Source organism: Antedon mediterranea, chromosome 3 (genome assembly GCF_964355755.1).
Source record: "Antedon mediterranea chromosome 3, ecAntMedi1.1, whole genome shotgun sequence".
Taxonomy (NCBI): Eukaryota; Metazoa; Echinodermata; class Crinoidea; order Comatulida; family Antedonidae; genus Antedon; species Antedon mediterranea.
The window spans coordinates 28,567,341-28,586,415 of NC_092672.1; the positions used below are offsets into that span (position 1 = coordinate 28,567,341).

The 19,075-nt window shown below is 34.0% G+C and overlaps 2 protein-coding genes across 3 annotated transcripts in view; both read left to right on the plus strand.

Moving 5' to 3' along the window:
• LOC140045148 (rac GTPase-activating protein 1-like) overlaps window positions 1–4,655 on the plus strand; it is a 30,094-nt gene extending 25,439 nt beyond the window's left edge. The window contains exons 12-17 of the mRNA XM_072089915.1: window positions 207–318; window positions 816–921; window positions 2,079–2,211; window positions 2,726–2,852; window positions 3,433–3,541; window positions 3,975–4,655. Of these exons, the coding sequence (XP_071946016.1) occupies window positions 207–318; window positions 816–921; window positions 2,079–2,211; window positions 2,726–2,852; window positions 3,433–3,541; window positions 3,975–4,044 (657 nt within the window). The 3' untranslated portion in view covers window positions 4,045–4,655. The remainder of the gene's footprint in view (window positions 1–206; window positions 319–815; window positions 922–2,078; window positions 2,212–2,725; window positions 2,853–3,432; window positions 3,542–3,974) is intronic.
• Window positions 4,656–5,163: 508 nt separating this feature from the next.
• On the plus strand, window positions 5,164–12,090 carry LOC140043801 (cationic amino acid transporter 4-like). Of its 2 annotated transcripts, none has more exons than XM_072088273.1 (4): window positions 5,164–5,180; window positions 9,038–10,660; window positions 10,794–10,902; window positions 11,161–12,090. In XM_072088273.1, the coding sequence occupies exons 2-4, from the start codon at window positions 9,089–9,091 to the stop codon at window positions 11,322–11,324; spliced, it is 1,845 nt and encodes a 614-aa protein (XP_071944374.1). In that variant the 5' UTR covers window positions 5,164–5,180; window positions 9,038–9,088; the 3' UTR covers window positions 11,325–12,090. The 2 variants fall into 2 exon arrangements, with proteins under 2 accessions (XP_071944374.1, XP_071944373.1); XM_072088272.1 differs by lacking the exon at window positions 5,164–5,180 and adding an exon at window positions 8,616–8,645.
• The last annotated feature ends 6,985 nt before the right edge of the window (window positions 12,091–19,075 follow it).

Sequence of the window (19,075 nt, forward strand, 5' to 3'; positions counted from 1 at the left end):
AACTAGGTGTGATTTTTTACTAGGCAGAAAAGAATAAAAATGTGAAAGCCTACAGTGTTTTTAAGAAATTGTAGGCTTGTACAGGCCCAGTATTAAATCTAGTTCAGTAGGCTGAAACAATGTGTTCAAAATCCATTTTTTGTGGTTTTATTATACTTATTCTCCTTTAAACTTGTTAATATTTTGGTTTTTTTTTATAATGACAGGATAAAGTACCTGATATACATGTTGTTTGTGGAACATTAAAAGACTTTCTACGTCATTTGGATGAACCATTAGTAACGTACAGGCTCCACCGAGCATTTATGAATGCCACAGGTAAGAAGCTATATTATTATTACAATCATATAGTGCACGAATTTGGAGTTGGGCAAGTTTGGTTATGGTCAGGCAGACATACTTGTGTAGAAAAGTTGTTTATTTATTTCAATTTTATTTAGAGAGTAACCCTTCCAGATGAACCCGTAGGCCAGCTTATAATCAGGGTTAAGCTTTAAAATGATAAACATTTAAACTAATTAAACTGTTAACAAATTATCTCAAAGTATGTTTTTTAAACTTACATTTAAAGGAATTTACTGTTAATATTTTGTTAATTTAAGCTTTATTTTTAGTCTAAACTATCAAACTTTATGTGAAAAAATGTGATATGCCCATATATGGACATGATGATGTTATACCACTACCACTGTTTGATAGTGAAGACATTTCTTAACCCTTCCCTAATATGCCAGCTAATATCCACCAGCATATTATACAATTTAACCTTTTCTGTGCATTACTAGTTTATTATTAGATATTAATAATTATTTCAGCATATTCAGATGATGAAGATGGTATTACAGCCATATACCAAGCAATCAGTGAGCTGCCACAAGCCAACAGAGATACAATGGCGTATCTCATTCTACATCTTCAAAGGTATATACATCATTTATGAAAAATACATCCATATAAATCAATGTGCTCTTTTACAAGAGGTATACAGTCAAATGGCTGAGCAGTTAAGTCAGGGGCGCCGTTTACCATACCTAAGAACCAACAATATCAGCATGGGTTCGAGGCCCACTCGCTGCTAGCGGTGTAAAAGTCAAGGACTATAAACCGTAGGTCCAGTGTGCTCAGTTATAACCTGTGTGCACTTTAACCCAGTTCATCATTCAAGATGAGAACTGGTTCACAGGGGAATTACCACCTATCTGAAAGGACAGCGATTAATTTACTATTGGTAATCCTTGGCCACATGTATCTAAAGACATAAAATAAGGAAATTACAGTTTATAACTCTTAACTGTGCACAATATTAATAAACTCCAACAATGCATTTTCGTTTATGAACATATTAATTCCAAACTGCCTTCTAACTTTTCCTGTAATTTTTTAACTAACTCTGAAATCCATTCGTATAACACAAGAGCATCACGGGACCTTCATCTTCCTCAACCTAAACTAACTAAATTAAAATGAAACATAACATTCGCTATAGTGGTTCTAAACTTTTCAATAATCTACCTCCCGAAATTTCATCATCGTCTAATAGCAAAATGTTCTCTTTTAAACTTAAAGAATATCTTATTTCAAATTATAACTAATTGTTTTCTCTATTTTGTAATATTTTTTTAACTTTAGAAACTTTTTCGAAATTGCTTCCTTTTCTGTTGGTGTGTGTGTGTGTGTCTGTTGATCTTTAAGTGTATGTGTAGTTATATGTTTACATTTATATAAAGTATATAATCGTCTTACATGGCTTCCCAACATACAAGTTTCAATTGGATTTTTGTTTCTAATTGATCGATACTTTCTTGGGTTTTTTTGCCTCTTTCATTTTGTATATAACTGAATCATCTTTTTATACATTATGATTTACTGTATTATATCTCTAAAAAAAAAAAAAAAATTTATTTATAAAATATCAGAAATTATAATGTTTTTTACTCAAATATGAATGAAAGAAATAAATGTTTATTTGAATTGAACTGAATAACCTCTATTTTTAGCAAACACGCTGGAGTACTACTAAATCAAGCCCTGTGTTTTGATTATTGATGTACTAATGTTTTTTTTTACAATAATTTTAGAGTGGCTGAATGTTTATCGTGCCGCATGCCATCGGGAAACCTTTCCAAAGTGTTTGGACCCACCGTTGTTGGACATGCATGCTCTGATCCTGAACCTATGGTTATGTTAAATGATACCAAGAAACAGCCAAAGGTAAGCTGCTAAGCATAAATAACTCTATCTCTTAAATTTCTAATCTAGCTCAATCATCACATATAATAAGACGTGTGATAATTTTAATTACATTCTCATACCATGTATTATATATTTTGCTTACTATAATCTTAATTAAATCGCAATCGTCATTTTTTACAACTTAAAATCAATTTTTAATCACTGATAATTCCCATTGTAGGCCTATATACATTTATATTTTTAAAATATTTGCTTGTTCTGTACTTGTGTTATTCTAGTACGAACAACAAATTTACAATGTTATTACTGTGTATGAGTATTGGACAATAAATGTGTTTGAATTTGAATTTATATTAATAGTATTCACAAATTGTACTTACAGCCAATTTTTTGTTGTCCACGTAATTCATGAATGATCTGTAACACTCCACATTTTTCTTTGCACCAACCTTTTGTTTAGTTCTTTGTCTAGGATTTGTGGGGTTAGGTTACAACAGTACCACTAAACATTAATTTGATATTCTGTCATTAGGTCATACATTTGCTGATGTCGCTACCGTCAGACTTCTGGAGAGCTTTTATCAACATTGATACAGAAAATATGCATATTGGAAGTAACAACATCATTGCCAACAACAATGCAGGAACACCTGGAGAATGTAAGTTTTTTCAAATCAAAATGAATAGTTGAACTAAAATTCAGTAAAAAAGTTGGGAGACCCCTATTTAGGGGACACTTGAGTGTAAAGCAAACATAGGACATTATGTTTTAAAACTACAATCAACCCCTTTTCAAGGAACACACTAACGGGTCATGAACGTGTCCTCTTAGTGAGGTTTTACTGTATTGTCAAGCTTTAAATTTAACATCTTTTATATATTGTAGTCAGTATATATTCTGGAAGGACACCCAATGAAATGAAACCGCAAAGCACTTCTGCACCTTATGTGTTTGTGATTAAAATAAAGAATAAATATATAACATAAGTACACAAAATTGGTCGCCTGGGTTGGTTTGGCTTGAGTTATCTGCAGAATGTTTGATATTTTTGTAAAGCTCTTTAAAAAACATACTAAGGTGAATAGACTCATTGGATTAAAAGTTTTCTTCACCTCATCACAAGCACATTATTTTAATCTACTGAACAATCATTTCTGTCCTTTTTTATTACATCATGTATTTTGTCTTTTATAGAATATTTTATTAATCATTTCAAATTAAATTATCTCCTATTTTAGATCCATCTAGTATGCTGGGACCTGTGCTCACACCAGGAAAAGCAAAGAAGAGCGGCTCAGTCAGCTCCAAGAGTAAAACACTGTTACAAAGAACGCCACTTACACCAAGGTAAGCTTGTTTTTATTTTTTCTTCTTCAGCTAAAAAGATTTCTTTATGAAGAGGTGATATTTCATTTCATACGCATTGCCTACCAAATTTTACTGTTTTTACACCAAATTTGTTTCTCAATTACCATTGGCAAATAACTAGTAAGTTAAGGAGACACTTTATTGGGTCCTTTAGTTCTTTTCTGTTCTGTATGAAATAAAAAATGTCTTTCCTTAATATAAAAGGTAGTCTACTGTTACTTCAAACCACTTGACCATATTGAAAACCAGTTATACTATCTTATTTCTGAATTATGTTATCTTGTATAAATATGTTTAAAAAAATTGTAAACAAATATTTTGCATTTATCAATGTTGACAAAAATGACCAAAAAGCATTGCTGAACATAACTTTTTTATTTTGTGTCTTTAAAAATGTATTTTTATTTTAAAGGTTTGGCAGCAGAAATACAAGTAAACCTAAGAAACCTACTCATTACTTTGCGTCGCCAACATTGCGATGAAAACGCACCATCACCTAAAAGTTTTTTTAAGTATCGTATAATTGGATGTTCCCAAACCTAATGTGCATTTTGCCTAAACCTATTTCTTATCGATAAAAGTGTTTATATGTAATATACTATCTCCTTTTTTTACTCAAAATTAATAATATGTTGTTAATTATTTTTGTTTAAACATTTGCTTTGAAATGATTTAATTTAACATCATGAGAACATTTAAAATTAAATCAAGTGTACCAAAGTGTTTTTAGAATTTGTTTTTATTTACTTTTTTTATAATGATCTTTTTACAAACATTAAATTATACAAAAATACTGAAAACGGGAAATAATTACTTGTGAACAATAAAACATAACAATACTAGACTAGAACAACATTTATAATATATTTAAGATTAATAAATGATTTTAAAGAAAGTGGCATCGAAATATAAGTGCCTTCAAAATAAAAGTAGCATCGAAATAAAAGTGTCTAAAAAAAGTATACTTTTTTCAGGGTTTGAAGTATAATGTTGTTTGTACATTATGTGGTAGTGTAAGTAATGTTTGATGTAATAGGTTCCTCAATTTTATTTTAAGAAGGGTTATTTTTTCGTAGTTATGTACTGTATAGGATTAAAATTGAGAAATTCACATTGTAGTTGTTTTTATTTATGTCTTTTGTAATGTGTTTTTTATGAGAGTGAGTGATAAAATATTGTTTAATATTAGAACCGCGTTTTGAGAAGACACCCCTATGTAGAGGACACTTGCCCATGAAATACTATAATATTAATATATCAGAAAGAAAATTTATTGAAAAAAACGTATGTCGTACAAAATACACATTGCCAATTGGACATGATTTACATATAAGATTACACCCTAATAAAATGAATAGAGGTGAAGGAGCATATGAACTATCGCACATTTACGATAACATTCTAAAACGTAAAGAGACCGACCCCCCGCACATCCCGCTTGGATAACTCCAAGCGGTAAACTTCACAATGGCTCCTTTCAACCGTGTCACCGCTACGTCACCAGAACGTATTCACTTATGATTATGCCTTGCTGTTAGTAGGCGAAACGTCAAGTTCTCTGGAAATGTAAGTACCGATATCATCTTACAAACTTGACACTATATTGGATCATATAGAGGTAACTTTTTTTCACATTACATTATCAGATTCAAATGAACTTATTCAATAATGATTTTGGATATGGAAGAAGAAAAATGATTATACCATATCATCATTCTCCTGGTTTCTGTTTAGGATCGTGAAACTGAACGTGTCGCAGCCAAACATAAAACCTTTGATCTAACAAAGCTCAACAACCTATTGTTAGATTTCCTTAATCTGACCAGGTTTTCCGGATTATCTAGCATTTAAACGGCTTTATCTAGCTTTAATTATTTCTTTAGATCGTGGATGACTGAATTACCTCTAGCTACAGACAGTGTTTTTTATTTTATACCTTCCTGGTTTTATGCACATTATTTGAAAATGGCAGAACCGAAATGCAGGCCAGACCACCATCAACATTGTACTAAGTGCACTTCAGATGAATTTTGATTCTATCTACACAAGAATATTCGTTGTTTGAATTGCCTTCGAAATCGTGTTTAGGCCTGATGCTTTTTTCTACAAAAGTAACTACTGAAAGTTAATTAAACTTAAATCAATAAAACTTTCACTAAGTTGGTCATGTAGGCGCGATTGTGATGGCACTAGTTACATTCCGTTATGCATGAGTAATTTATGAATGACGTAATGAATAAAGTAGCATAAATTAAGAGGAAGGTCTATATTCGTCGTTCATTACGAGTACGCGGGCTAGATTAGAGTCCGGTGTGCATCATGCTATTGTAGAAAGCCATAGTTGTAAATAAAGTATGAATGTGAATTAATTACGTGATTGTATTTGTTTTTACTGACTGACATCTTAGGTCTAATTATCATAGTCTGAATCATTGAGTTGTTAATTAATAACTTCCTGTCGTATCATTGTGAAATATGTTAACATATACAGTATATTTTTATTTCTTTTCGCCTGACAACTTTAAAACAATAAGCTGTCCAGAATCATTTTCTACGGTGGCCCACAACTGTCACGCACACTATATAAATCATATTCACACAATTAAAGAAGGAATCACACAATTAAAGAAGGAATCACACAATTAAAGAAGAAATCACACAATTAAAGAAGGAATCACACAATTAAAGAAGAAATCACACAATTAAAGAAGGAATCGCATATAAACAAAAGAAAGCATGAAAATATAAAAAGAAATGCACAAATAAAGAAGAGCTAAGCACAATTAAAGAAGTCCGCAACAAATTCGAAAGCTCCTCGCACAATTAAAGAAGTTCGCAACAAAATCAAAAGCTCCTCGCACAATTAAAGAAGTCCGCAACAAATTCGAAAGTACCTCGCACAATTAAAGAAGTCCGCAACAAATTCGAAAGTACCTCGCACAATTAGAGTACAGTAGTCCATATGGAACGCCATCGCTGCCTCCGGCAGCAGCAAACTTTAATTCTATTCGGCTCTTTTACCATTACGTTCGGCTCTTTTACCATTCGGCGCATTTCTATTCGGCCTTTTTACCATTACGTACGGCTCTTTCAGCATTCAGCTCATTTCTATTTGGCCCATTTTTTACCATTACGTTCGGCTCTTTCAGCTTTCGGCTCTTTTTTATTCGGCCAATTTACCATTACGTTCGGCTCTTTCAGCATTCGGCTCTTTTTTATTCGGCCCATTTAACATTACGTTCGGCTCTTTTTGATTCGGCCCTTTTTTATTCGGCCGGCTCTTTCTGCATTACGTTGGGCTTTTTTTAAATCGGCATTTTTTTATATGGCGCAATTAAAATCTAACCTTTGACATGGGTCAAATGGAAGAAAATCAACGACTGGAAATGAGTCTATGAAAAGTTTACACACATTTCATCATCATGGCGCCAACCATGAGTAGCCAACCGATTAAAGATGTGTTGAATAACCTAAATTAATTCATCTTTTACCAAATTTTGAGAGAGAAAGGGTAAATTATTATTATTAAATGTTTGGCTGACACTAGGCGAGGCCTAGCTAGCCTAGGCCATAAATCAAACCTTTTCTCTCTCAAAATGGTCAATAAGGTAGGACAATTGCAAGTTCTCTAACTAACACATTAATCATGTCAATAAAATGATTTAGTTATATTGAAATAGCCTTCAAATTCATTTAATTCAACCAACCAAACACTCTACATGCTGCATCTATATGTTTTGTAAACTTTTCATAGACTCATTTCCAGCCGTTGATTTTCTTCCATTTGACCCCATGTAAAAGGTTAGAATTTAATTGCGCCCCGCATAAAAAAGGGCCAAATCAAAAAGAGCCGAACGTAATGCAGAAAGAGCCGAATAAAAAAGGGCCGAATTAAAAAGAGCCGAATGCTGAAAGAGCCGAACGTAATGGTAAATGGGCCGAATAAAAAAGAGCCGAATGCTGAAAGAGCCGAACGTAATGGTAAATGGGCCGAATAGAAATGCGCCGAATGCTAAAAGAGCCGAACGTAATGGTAAAAGAGCCGAATAGAATTAAAGTTTCCTGCCGGAGGCAGCAATGGCGTTCCATACGGACTACTGTACTTTAATTGTGTGTGAGGTACTTTCGAATTTGTTGCGGACTTCTTTAATTGTGCGAGGAGCTTTCGAATTTGTTGCAGACTTCTTTAATTGTGCGAGGAGCTTTCGAATTTGTTGCGGACTTCTTTAATTGTGCTTAGCTCTTCTTTAATTGTGCGTTTCTTCTTTATTTGTGCATTTCGTTTTGTATTTTCATGCTTTCCTTTGTTTATATGCGATTTCTTTTTTAATTGTGCGATTTCTTCTTTAATTGTGTGATTCCTTCTTTAATTGTGTAATTCCTTCTTTAATTGTGTGATTCTGTGTTATAGTGTGCGTGACAGTTGTGGGCCACCGTAATTTTCAATATGGCTTTCCAATGACCAGGAATGCTGTTATTTATCCCAGAAAAGAGTAGAACTACAATTTAAATTTTGCATTTCTCTCGTTATCCGTAATCGCTTAAAACTATATAAAAGATAGATATATAGATACAGACATGAGAGTCATTAGTTATACAGTAGCAAGTTAAATTAACTGTATATAGTTATAGAATAATAAGTCGTAGCCACCGTTAACGGAGTTGAACCACGAGTTGAACAAATAACCGAAATACTATTCATTAAAATAAGGTACGGTACACTTTTATAATTACAGCTGTTTCGAAATTTGAATTCTGTCCATATGGTCATACCCTTCATAATATCCATGTACGTTAATACAATATTTATTAATATATTAATTTGCAATTACATACAGTACAGAATGCCTTTCACAAATTCATATATAAATGGAAAATCAGGCTATAGGCTAGGCCTAAATACACCCACATTTGAACATAAAACATACTGTAAGAGCGGAGTAGTAGAAGTCATGGCCGGTTATTTGATTTGGTTACAATGAATGAGTATTTACAAAGAAGGGCTTAATTCAATACAATAGGGATACGTGGTTTTATTCAATACCAGGCAGATCTTTAAATGGCGTGAGGCATAGAAGACATGGTTGGTTTAAACTGTTACTTACATTCGTTAGATATAATGTAGACAAAACATATGTTAGGCAGGGGTTCATTTTTAAGGACCATAAAATTAGGTCTAATGGAAAAAAGGACTCCCTGTAGAGAGGTATAGAGAGTAGGCCCTATCGGTATTTGTATTATTGATTTTTATTTTCTTTCAGTTCGAGCGCAGTGTCCTGTTGTTAGACATTGCCTTAATCCTACCCTCTCTATAGCGTAGCGGCATGTTCATAGTGGCCCTCCGAATAGAAAATACCTCTCACCACACAATTAGCAATCCTATTCACACGGATTCCTACTTCATTCCCCCCTCCCCCGTGCGAATGCATATAAAGTGATAATCCTTCATTTTTACGCCACCTTCTTTTGTTTCAGATTTAACGTACATTTGTCTACTGAATTTGCTACAACAGATCATTGGTCAACATGCCACGGTCAAATATTTTAGCAAATATTTCACGAACTAAGTATTTGGATCCGTCTGATCTTCAGACAGAATTCAAGAGATGTCTAACAACATCAGATCTGGTCATGGTAGGCATCGGCAATATGGTTGGATCTGGAATTTACGTTTTAACTGGAGAGGTAGTCAAACACGTTGCTGGACCATCAGTAATAGTATCATACATAATTGCTGGATTGGTGTCTTTGATGGCAGCCATTTGCTATTCTGAGTTTGGTGCACGAGTCCCAAAGACTGGTTCTGCTTTTATGTACGCCTACGTCACTCTTGGAGAGCTATGGGCCTTTTTAATTGGTTGGAATCTCATTCTGGAGTACATTGTAGGAGCAGCCGCCGTGGCATCTGCATGGAGCGGTAGCTTTGATCAACTACTTGGAAACCAGATAGAAAATATTACGATAGAATATGTGCTGAACGGTGAAGCATGGGAATCTCCCTTATTGGGAAAATATCCAGATTTTGTTGCTTTCGTTATAGTGTGTATACTAGCAGTAGTTGTATGTCTTGGTGCTTCATGTTCCTCCAACGCCATGAACATTTTCGTTTTTCTTAATGTAACGATAGTCATTACAATGTTTATAATATCTCTGACCAAAGCGGATATTTCAAATTTTAGCAGCGGAAATGGATTTTTCACGTTTGGTTTCCAGGGTGTTATGGCCGGAGCCGCGATCTGTTTCTATGCGTTCGTTGGCTTTGACGTTATAGCATTGGCAGCAGAAGAAGCTTTGACCCCAAACAAGAGCATGCCAATTGCTTCTTTATTTTCTGTCGTGTTTGTAATTTGTTTGTACGTTTTAGCTTCAATAACCTTAATCTTACTGGTTCCGTACAACGAAGTTGTGCCCAAAGCAGCCTATCCAGCAGCGTTTAAAAGCGTTGGTTACCAATGGGCTGAATATGTCGTTGGTGTTGGTACATTAATTGGAATGGGCTCCACGGAACTTGGCTTTCTTTTTGCCATACCACGATCTGTTTACGCCATGGCCATTGAAGGTCTACTTTTTCCATGTTTTGCAGTAGTAAGCAAACGTACACAAATACCAATTATAGCAACTCTCGTGTTCGGTGCAATGTCTGCTATACTTGCACTCTTGTTTGACATTTCGGCTCTTGTTGAATTCTTATCAATTGGAACATTGATGGCATATGCTATGGTGGCAGCGGCTGTAATCGTTGTAAGATATGAACCATCACATCAACAAGATACAGACGATGTATTGTCAGATAATGACACTAATGATAGTTCTTTATACACAGGATCGTTTGTTCCAACCGAACAAAAGAACTACGGAACTCTCAAAGAACCATTTCAGAAGATTCCAGTAATCAGTAACCTTCCACCAGGAAGAGCTGTTTGCATCTGTTACTTTCTCTCGGTTGTATTTCAATTTCTAACAGTTTTGCTTTTCATTTCAAATGATATGTCAAATTGGTGGGTGATGTTGCTGGCCATATTATTTGCAGTGTTAGCCATTCTGACATTTATTCCAATACCACTCCACAACCAAAATGAAGATATTACAACGTTTAAGGTAGTGTATGGTTCAGTTTTACTGAAAAATTATATTACCTCAATGCCTTTTTAGAAGACTATTATTTGTAAATAAGATTGCCAATAAGAGTGATAATGACAGATTTAATTTGAATGTTTTTTTTCTATTCCAGACGCCATTTGTACCGTACTTCCCAGCACTGAGTGTGCTCTTCGACATTTTGTTGTTAGTGAAATTACAAGCATTAACCTGGCTTCGGTTTATCGTCTGGGTAACTATAGGTAAAGCCACTCAAAACAAATTGAAGCCGGCTCTAAACTTTATAATGTAAAAAAAAAAATACTATACATCTCAGATTAGTTCAGCATTTCATTTCAGCATTTTTAGGCCATGGGACCCCTATTTACAAACTCATAGAATCACGGCTGCCAATACTGCACTTTTCAAGCATTCATATATAAAAAATGACCAGTTAAGTCACTTCATAAAATCAGATTATAGGCCTAAATAGAAATAATATTTACACTTTATTCTTAAAGGCTTACTGATATATGGATTGTATGGCTATCATCACAGTGTAGAAGGAAAGAAAAGAACTTCGGGCGGTGAAACAAAAGATTATCAAAGAATGACAAACGACCCAAGCTCAATTCACTACGGGACAATTGAGATGAGTATACCATCAACAAGTAAAGTAGATTAGAGAAAAAACTGCCATGAACAGAATGTGCATTAGACAAAAGAAGACAGCACTACATGGACGAGTACATAAATTACGTCATACGGAGTAAATATAATAGACACGCACTTACTTTTAATTATTAAAAAACAACAAGATTAGTTGTGAATCGGAAAATATACTTGGAGAAAAACCTGCATTGAACGTGTTAGAAGTACATAAAACAAGAGAAAAGGTAAAATTACGTATAGACGAGTACAGAAATGACGTCATATGAAGTAAAATAGAGACACGCACTTCTCTTTATTATTTATCGGAAAAAAGGCATACTCTCAGCTAAACAATTAATACTATACACTACAAATAACAGTTTTATAGTTTATTTGTTTAAAAACACTAATAGGAAAGTATTAGATTCAATAATAGATGTATTAATATATATTAATTCAGATTTAGTATGTTATTCATATTAATTAATAAAACTTGATTTCCATAATTTGGTTTGTTGTTTTAGCTACGTATTATTATTATTATTTTTATCCACAATCATTTATATTTACAGTAGACCTAAAATACTATGACGTGGCTAATTAACATGCATGTTGTCACGGGTTGGGCACACTTAAATGTGCAAAGTGACGGCGAACTGAGTTATCAGTTGTTCTCGAGCACAGCTTTTACGGCATGGTCAGGATTACCTTACGTAGCGTGGGTGCATTATATCTATCGTTGAACTACTGATAACATAATTGCCCTTATTTAAATGTGTGATGTTCATTGATAATGTTATTATCAATGTGTAGCGTAATTTGCATAATCTAGGTGTGGCTTCAATGGTATGACAAGTGTATCATCATGCAAGAATAAGATTGCTCTATTGGCCACGTGGGTGTTGCTATGTCAATGTCAACCTATGTAATTATTCTGTTTTGGCATGAATTTAATAGAATAAAAGATCGTTTTTGTTGCAATCTCTTACATAGCCCTATGTTAGTTTACCACGATTATTATATTATTGTTTTCTAGGAGGCGCCCGAGTCCGGGATGACCGAGACACAACTGGTGTTAGCCAGGACTTAATCTAGAACTATAAAAATAAACCTGGCTAGCGACTAGGGCGTATCCCCATAATTCGGTTTGGGTTTAGCTTTGCAATATTTATTAGCTATTTTATCATATAATTCATGTAAATAATGAAAGCAATATTATGTTCAAAATTTCTTTATCAATGTAAAACTATACAATTTTATCAAAGTATTCAAACAAAGTACAATCTTATAATGCAATATATCATTTTATCATTATTATACCGAATCTCAATTTTTACTCGGGGTACCCGAGTCAAGGACTCGCTCAACTTCTCCTCTTCCTCTTCTTCTTTTTTTCTTCCATCTGGACACTATTCAGCAAACCTTCGAGTCCTACTAGTTCTTTACGCGTCGTCTGCTGACGGCTTTGAAACATGGCATGCATACACTAGGGTAATAGGTGAACAAAGCTATAGAGAGAAAATTGACGTACTTCAACCGGATGCAGAATTATGATGTCATAAAGATGGTAACAATCGAAAAAGTCCGATTTATAAAGTACTACTCCTCCCTTATTCGTTGTAGTATTGAACTGGGATTTGGCATGGGTATACTACAGGGACATTTCCTCAAAGCTATTGAGCCGGATTTTTAAAATTCAAACCGGATGCAGTCATATGACGTCTCGAAGATGGTACCTTGGTTCCAAACGATTTTCGTCGTAATATAGCCGTGTTTGTTATCATTTCAAAGGTCTTGACTTGGAAAATAAGAATATATACAGTAAAACTTATTTATGATATTGTGCCGTCATTTCTGTTCCCTGAAACAGACAAAAATCACTTTGAGATTTCATAATTTACCATAATTATGACATTTCCGGTTATGACGTAACTTTTCGGAATATAGCCGTATTTGGTAGCGAGGTTATTGATGTGTATGTGACGTTACATCCCGTCTTAATGACGTCATTACAGCTTCTTTTGCTGTACCCCGAGTATCGCACATTCGTGTTTGTTAATACTGAATATCAATCTTTATATCGTTTTAGCTCTGTAACATAATTTTTCTCTTTATACATATTTGTTTTATCATATTTAGATTTCAACACAATATCAAAATATTGTCTATAATCTTTAACCTCAGTCTGTGTAATATCACTTAAATACCGTATTCATTGTTGTTTATTATTGCAATAAAAGTGGGTTTCCCCCACAAAAGAGAAAAAAAAATACATAGCCCTATGTCGGAGGTCTATCGGGAATTTTGATACTCAAAATGTGCGGCTGTTGAAAATCGGAGTACTTGGAGTAGTACTTATCTATATATAAATTTACGTAAGGGCAAAATTCGGTAAATCGCGCCTTACTTCTAGAATTTTTACTCGATGGTATATAAAGTTGGTTCGTACTTTCGGTACTGATTTTAACCACCTGATGTAACCCTGTTTACTAATTAAATTGAGTTAGATATTTGGTTATTGACGATTAAAACGAATTTAGGTTCAACGATTTGCCCCAAATAGGGGTGTTTTCCGATCGTGGTATACACTGTCTAATGGATGTCCAACTTGAAAAATACCCGCACACAATAATACGAGGACGCTTCGCATTTTCCTATCTCCTCCTACGATAATTGTTTTTAATAGCTGAAAACCGGTTGAACTGCTCGAGTACAGCATCATAATGTTGAAGACAGGCCGATTTTCTTTAAAAAATACTATTTATGAGCCCTTGGAGAATAAACTTGCAATACTTTGACAATACAGTACTGCAAATACCTATTAACCATTTTTGGTCGTCATTTGAATCGAACATTTCTTACTGTGAATAGATGTAAAAAAAATATATACAAACATTTCTTACTGTGAATACTGTTAGATGTAAACAAGAAATATTTCTTACAAAAAACGCTGCTCGCTTATTGAAAAATATTTTTTATTTCAAATGTTTTTGAATGTGTCATTTTATTGTCACATAATAGATAGTTATTTTACCTGAAAAAATGTAATTTAAAGCAACAAATACTTAAATTGCCAGACAATGGTTTTTGGGTTTCTTTTCATTTTTTATATGTGAATAAATATTACTTTTTTGTTACAGAAGTGAATACTCAATTTCTGTCACTTTAGTTAATTTTATTGCTAAGGTCAAATCTGGGGGTCACTTCATCACCCTAGATATTTCAATTGTGAAGTATCCTATTACAAACACAAATTTTAATGGACTGTTTCGATAATAATTCAATGAATATCTGACACTGACAGTGAATATAGGGATTTGTAATTTTAGGATGACATGTCCTAATAGACTCTTTCCCAGCCGTTTTTTGGGTCTACTGTAGCAGCTGGAATCAATAAATCATAGTGGAGTTTCCATTTTCACAAAACTGTCTGTCCTTAGAACTATAACTGCTGCTTGCTTTAGCTTCTGATTGAGTAGTCCTAATGGGACGTAGCGGGCTAGAGCAGCAGCGTGAAAAATATATACAAATAAACTTTATTACTGTGATTATGGATAGGCTCTACTGTTAGATATATAAACACGTAATATACAAATAAACTTTATTACTGACAGTTGCTTCTCAATGTTTGCATTAATTAATAATTACAAAAAATATAAACGTCGTAGTGGTGTATCGTTACATGTACTTTACTATTTCAATCGACTATGACAGTGACAGTTTTAACAAAGTATTAAATCGCAAATGTTTTACTATATTTAGTCACCGTTAGTGGTATATTATTTATAGGCCTATAAAAAATGAAAACAATATTTCGTTACTGACGTGGATAAAGAATATATTTAAAAAATGTTCCTCTTTGTACCTATCCTCTTTCCCATCCCTCAACCCTAATTGGGTTTCTTTAAATGAATAAACAATTTGGACTCATTTTGTGGTAAGTTTCTCTTTCGGAAGTAATTCCCAGGGTGCTAATTTTGGTTGACTACATAAATCATTGTGTCTACTTATTCGTTTCTGTAAACGACAATGTATTATAGTCCTGCGGTACGTGCATTTGAAGTCGCCAGATTTTTTACCCTGAAATTACTGTGTATTCGAGAACCATCTGTGGGCACGACCTAGATGGTACGCGAGCGAAGCGAGCGTACCATCTACTAACCTATAATTCAGTCTACCTATTATCGTTAAAAAAGAATAATTGCCCTCAAATCGACTTGGAATCAATCTGCTCACTATAGCCAACTTGCTATAACTATACTGTAATTATAAACCACTAGAAGGTTTCGCTGGCTCCCCCTCTAGGAAGTGTAGACGAATGATAATGACTCGGGTAAAAAGGTTTTAGAAGGACGTTCTCCTTGTACGTTTTCTGTCGGTTACCATTATTGAAAATGCTTGACATTCGTAAAACTAAACCTACTCTGTTTCACAGTGTCTTGATGATTAATAACATGTTAAAGTATGTGTGTTTATTGTTTGGTAGGGCTCTTACAGGGGGCGGATGTGAGGAGGCGGAGTTCATTTGAGGGAGGTGCTTATTCGAGGGATAATGTTTAATTTTTTAGGTTTAATAATATGGTAACATTTATAATCAAATGAAATCCTCCTTAGTTACGCGGATGATATGGTACTTATTGCACCATCTGCCTCCGCATTACAACATCTAATTCATATGTGTGAAAAATACTCATTAACGCATGATATATTGTATAACAAGAAAAAATCTGTATGTATGTTATTCTGTCCTACAGTCAGGAAATTGACAAAGCTTCCCACTTTAAACTTATTTGAGTCGGAACCTGACTTTGTTAGAGTTTTTAATTACTTGGGTCACACGTTGACACCCGATTTGAAAGATGATACGGATATCAAACGACAGTACAGGTCTTTGTGCATTAGATCTAATACACTATGTAGAACTTTCTCAAAATGCTCTAAAAACATAAAGTGTTTTTTGTTTAAAACATATTGTAGTAACTTATACTGTGCTTCTTTGTGGGCAAATTTTAATGTAAAATCTATGGAAGCACTAAAGGTGTGCTTCAACAATGCCTTACGCCTGCTCCTTAATAAACCTAGGTCATGCAGTGCCAGCACCATGTTTGTAGAAAACCACATCTGCTCGTTCTACGAACTACAACGTAAGGTGGTGTTTGGCATGTTGTGCAGGTTAGGGAGGTCAGACAATATTGTCATAAAATGTATTCATGAATTTGCTTTTCCTTCATCCAATCTACATAGTAGATGGATGAATCTATTGTTCTAACCGTGACTATGTAGCATAGGTTTTTTAAATATATATCTACATATATATTTATATGTATTTGTTATATTTGCAATAATGTACACTAATTTGTTACTGAACTATGGAGAATTTTTTTTTTCCGAAATAAAAGATGAATGAATGAATGAATAGATATGAAAAGTGGTAAAAAAGAATAACAAATGCTTGGTAATTGTATATAACAGTGCGATGAATTCTACTACAAATAGTATAATTGTGTTATTATAAATGTGGATGGACGTTTATTAGATAGTTGGGTTGGGGGATTATTATTCAAAGTGATGTTTAATTGGAGAGGCGTTTATTCAAATAAATACCATCCTAATACTTAATGCATTATTTATTATTAAACATCTTTTGAAACTAACTCCCGCGACAGAGTGGGCCGTTTCGGCCCAAGAAAGAAGACGTTTTAGACGGCTTGCAACATGGGCAGACATCCCGGTCCTAACGGGACACAGATAGCCTACAGTTATTCCTGCCAGTTTACTCAATAAAACTCGGCTATCAGGATTTCACTCGATTTAAAAAAAATGTCTTATCATCCGATCTCCCTATGTAATTTTATAATTCCGATGCTTTATGGCGTATATTTAATTTGATCTTTATTAATTTGCAGTATAATTTTTATTTTTGAACTACTGTACCTTCACACGCGCGGTCCGTTCCAAAAATAAACAAACAGGCACGAATGTGCGAAACTCGGGGTACAGCAAAAGAAGCTCTAATGACGTCATAAGACGGGATGTGACGTCACATACACATCAATAACCTCGCTACCAAATAGTTTATGGAAGAGGAGTCCTAGACTCTCGGGTACCCCGAGTAAACCCCGAGTAAAGCTAAAATGGCTATAACGGCCAACTTAGTTGAAACCAGGTTGTTGCAAGGTGAACTCATCGTGCAACCGGGAATTACTTCGACCCGCGTACAATAAATTGAGTTGAAAATCTGTCGTTGAAATCAGACATTTTGTTATAAAAACCTCTATAATATCTTCCCAAGATAGAAATATGGAAAAATATCGTAATAGTGAAAACTAATGTTATCAAATTTACATTTCATGGTACATCTGAGATAGATCAGGTAGGTATCCAAGGCAAGGCTACATTAACGGCACCAATATCGCATCATTTTACCGGCACCTACAATACCAACATCTACACCGGCTTCGACACCTGCACAAATGTTGGCACCAACACAGACATCAAAGGCAGCTTCAATTCATACAGGTGTGTAGAATACCGTCTTATATTCTTCTAGTCAAGACCATTGAAAATGGCTGATGACACTAGCTATTATTCCAATGGCGAGTGGGGTTGTGCTCAGAAGGTTTCATATTTCATTGACAAACAATTTTTCGGGATTTTTTTAGTTAGATAAAAAGTATTGATAAAGTAGGTCTACCATAAATGAGTCTAATGAATTCGACAATTGCCTATAGAATAACACTCCTCAATGGCGTTGACTGCAGGGATGGTATATCCAATATTAGAGTCAGATCAGAGTTTATATTCTGCACTTTATTAAATACGCCAAGACTTAAGAAGAAAAGAAAGTTGTTATCGTTTCAATTAGGTAAAAATCTTGTCATTTATTTCAATTAATTTTTCATTGATATCTTAATCATAATCTTACTGTTATTGTATTTCAAGTCCAAAACATTATTATCATGCCTCATCCTCAATGAGGATACAGGGGCTGTTATATTGGAGATATTGTATACAATTTCGCAAAGGATCATAATAGTAAAAAAATATTGGTACTATAGCATATCATTTTATACTTGAAATTATATACTTTGTTCAAGAAAAAACAACTTCAGGCGTGATATGCTGTGCAACCTATTTAACAAATTTTTCATTAAATTCCTGAAAGTTAAAAGTTTTTTAGGACTACCGTAATATTAATTTCTTTTAATGTTCATAGTTGTATCTAAATCTGCTGTAGTTGATCAGTCTGAAGATAATAGATATATAGAATAACATCCAAAAAAGAAGCGATTTATACTCAACCAATATCTGTCCCATTGCCTTCTATGTTTACAACACAAGGCACTTCTTCAAGTAAGTGTTTTTAAATCACATAAATGGAGCTATATGAATTTAAATATGACATTTTGCGACCAACCAAGCTAGTTTTTAAATTATGCCACCTCTAAATTTCAGGAATTTTATTTTGGTTTCTTCTGTGTTTATTTGTAAATTATTGTTTTGTTATTTAATTTATTATATAACTCTTATAGCAGCACCCTGTCAGCCTACAGTTCAAACACAAGAGGTTTCGCCGACTCCAACATTGGTACCAATGCAGACTGCAACAGGGAGACAATCACAGGCACCAACACGGGAAAAAAGGCTAATATTACCTTCAGAGATACCACAAAAGCTAATATTCAAAACCAGTGGGAATGGAGAGAGACCAAATAGAAAAGTGGGTTAGTAAGTTTTCTAATCACCATTTCCATAACTATCTCAAATTATATATAAGTGGGTAGG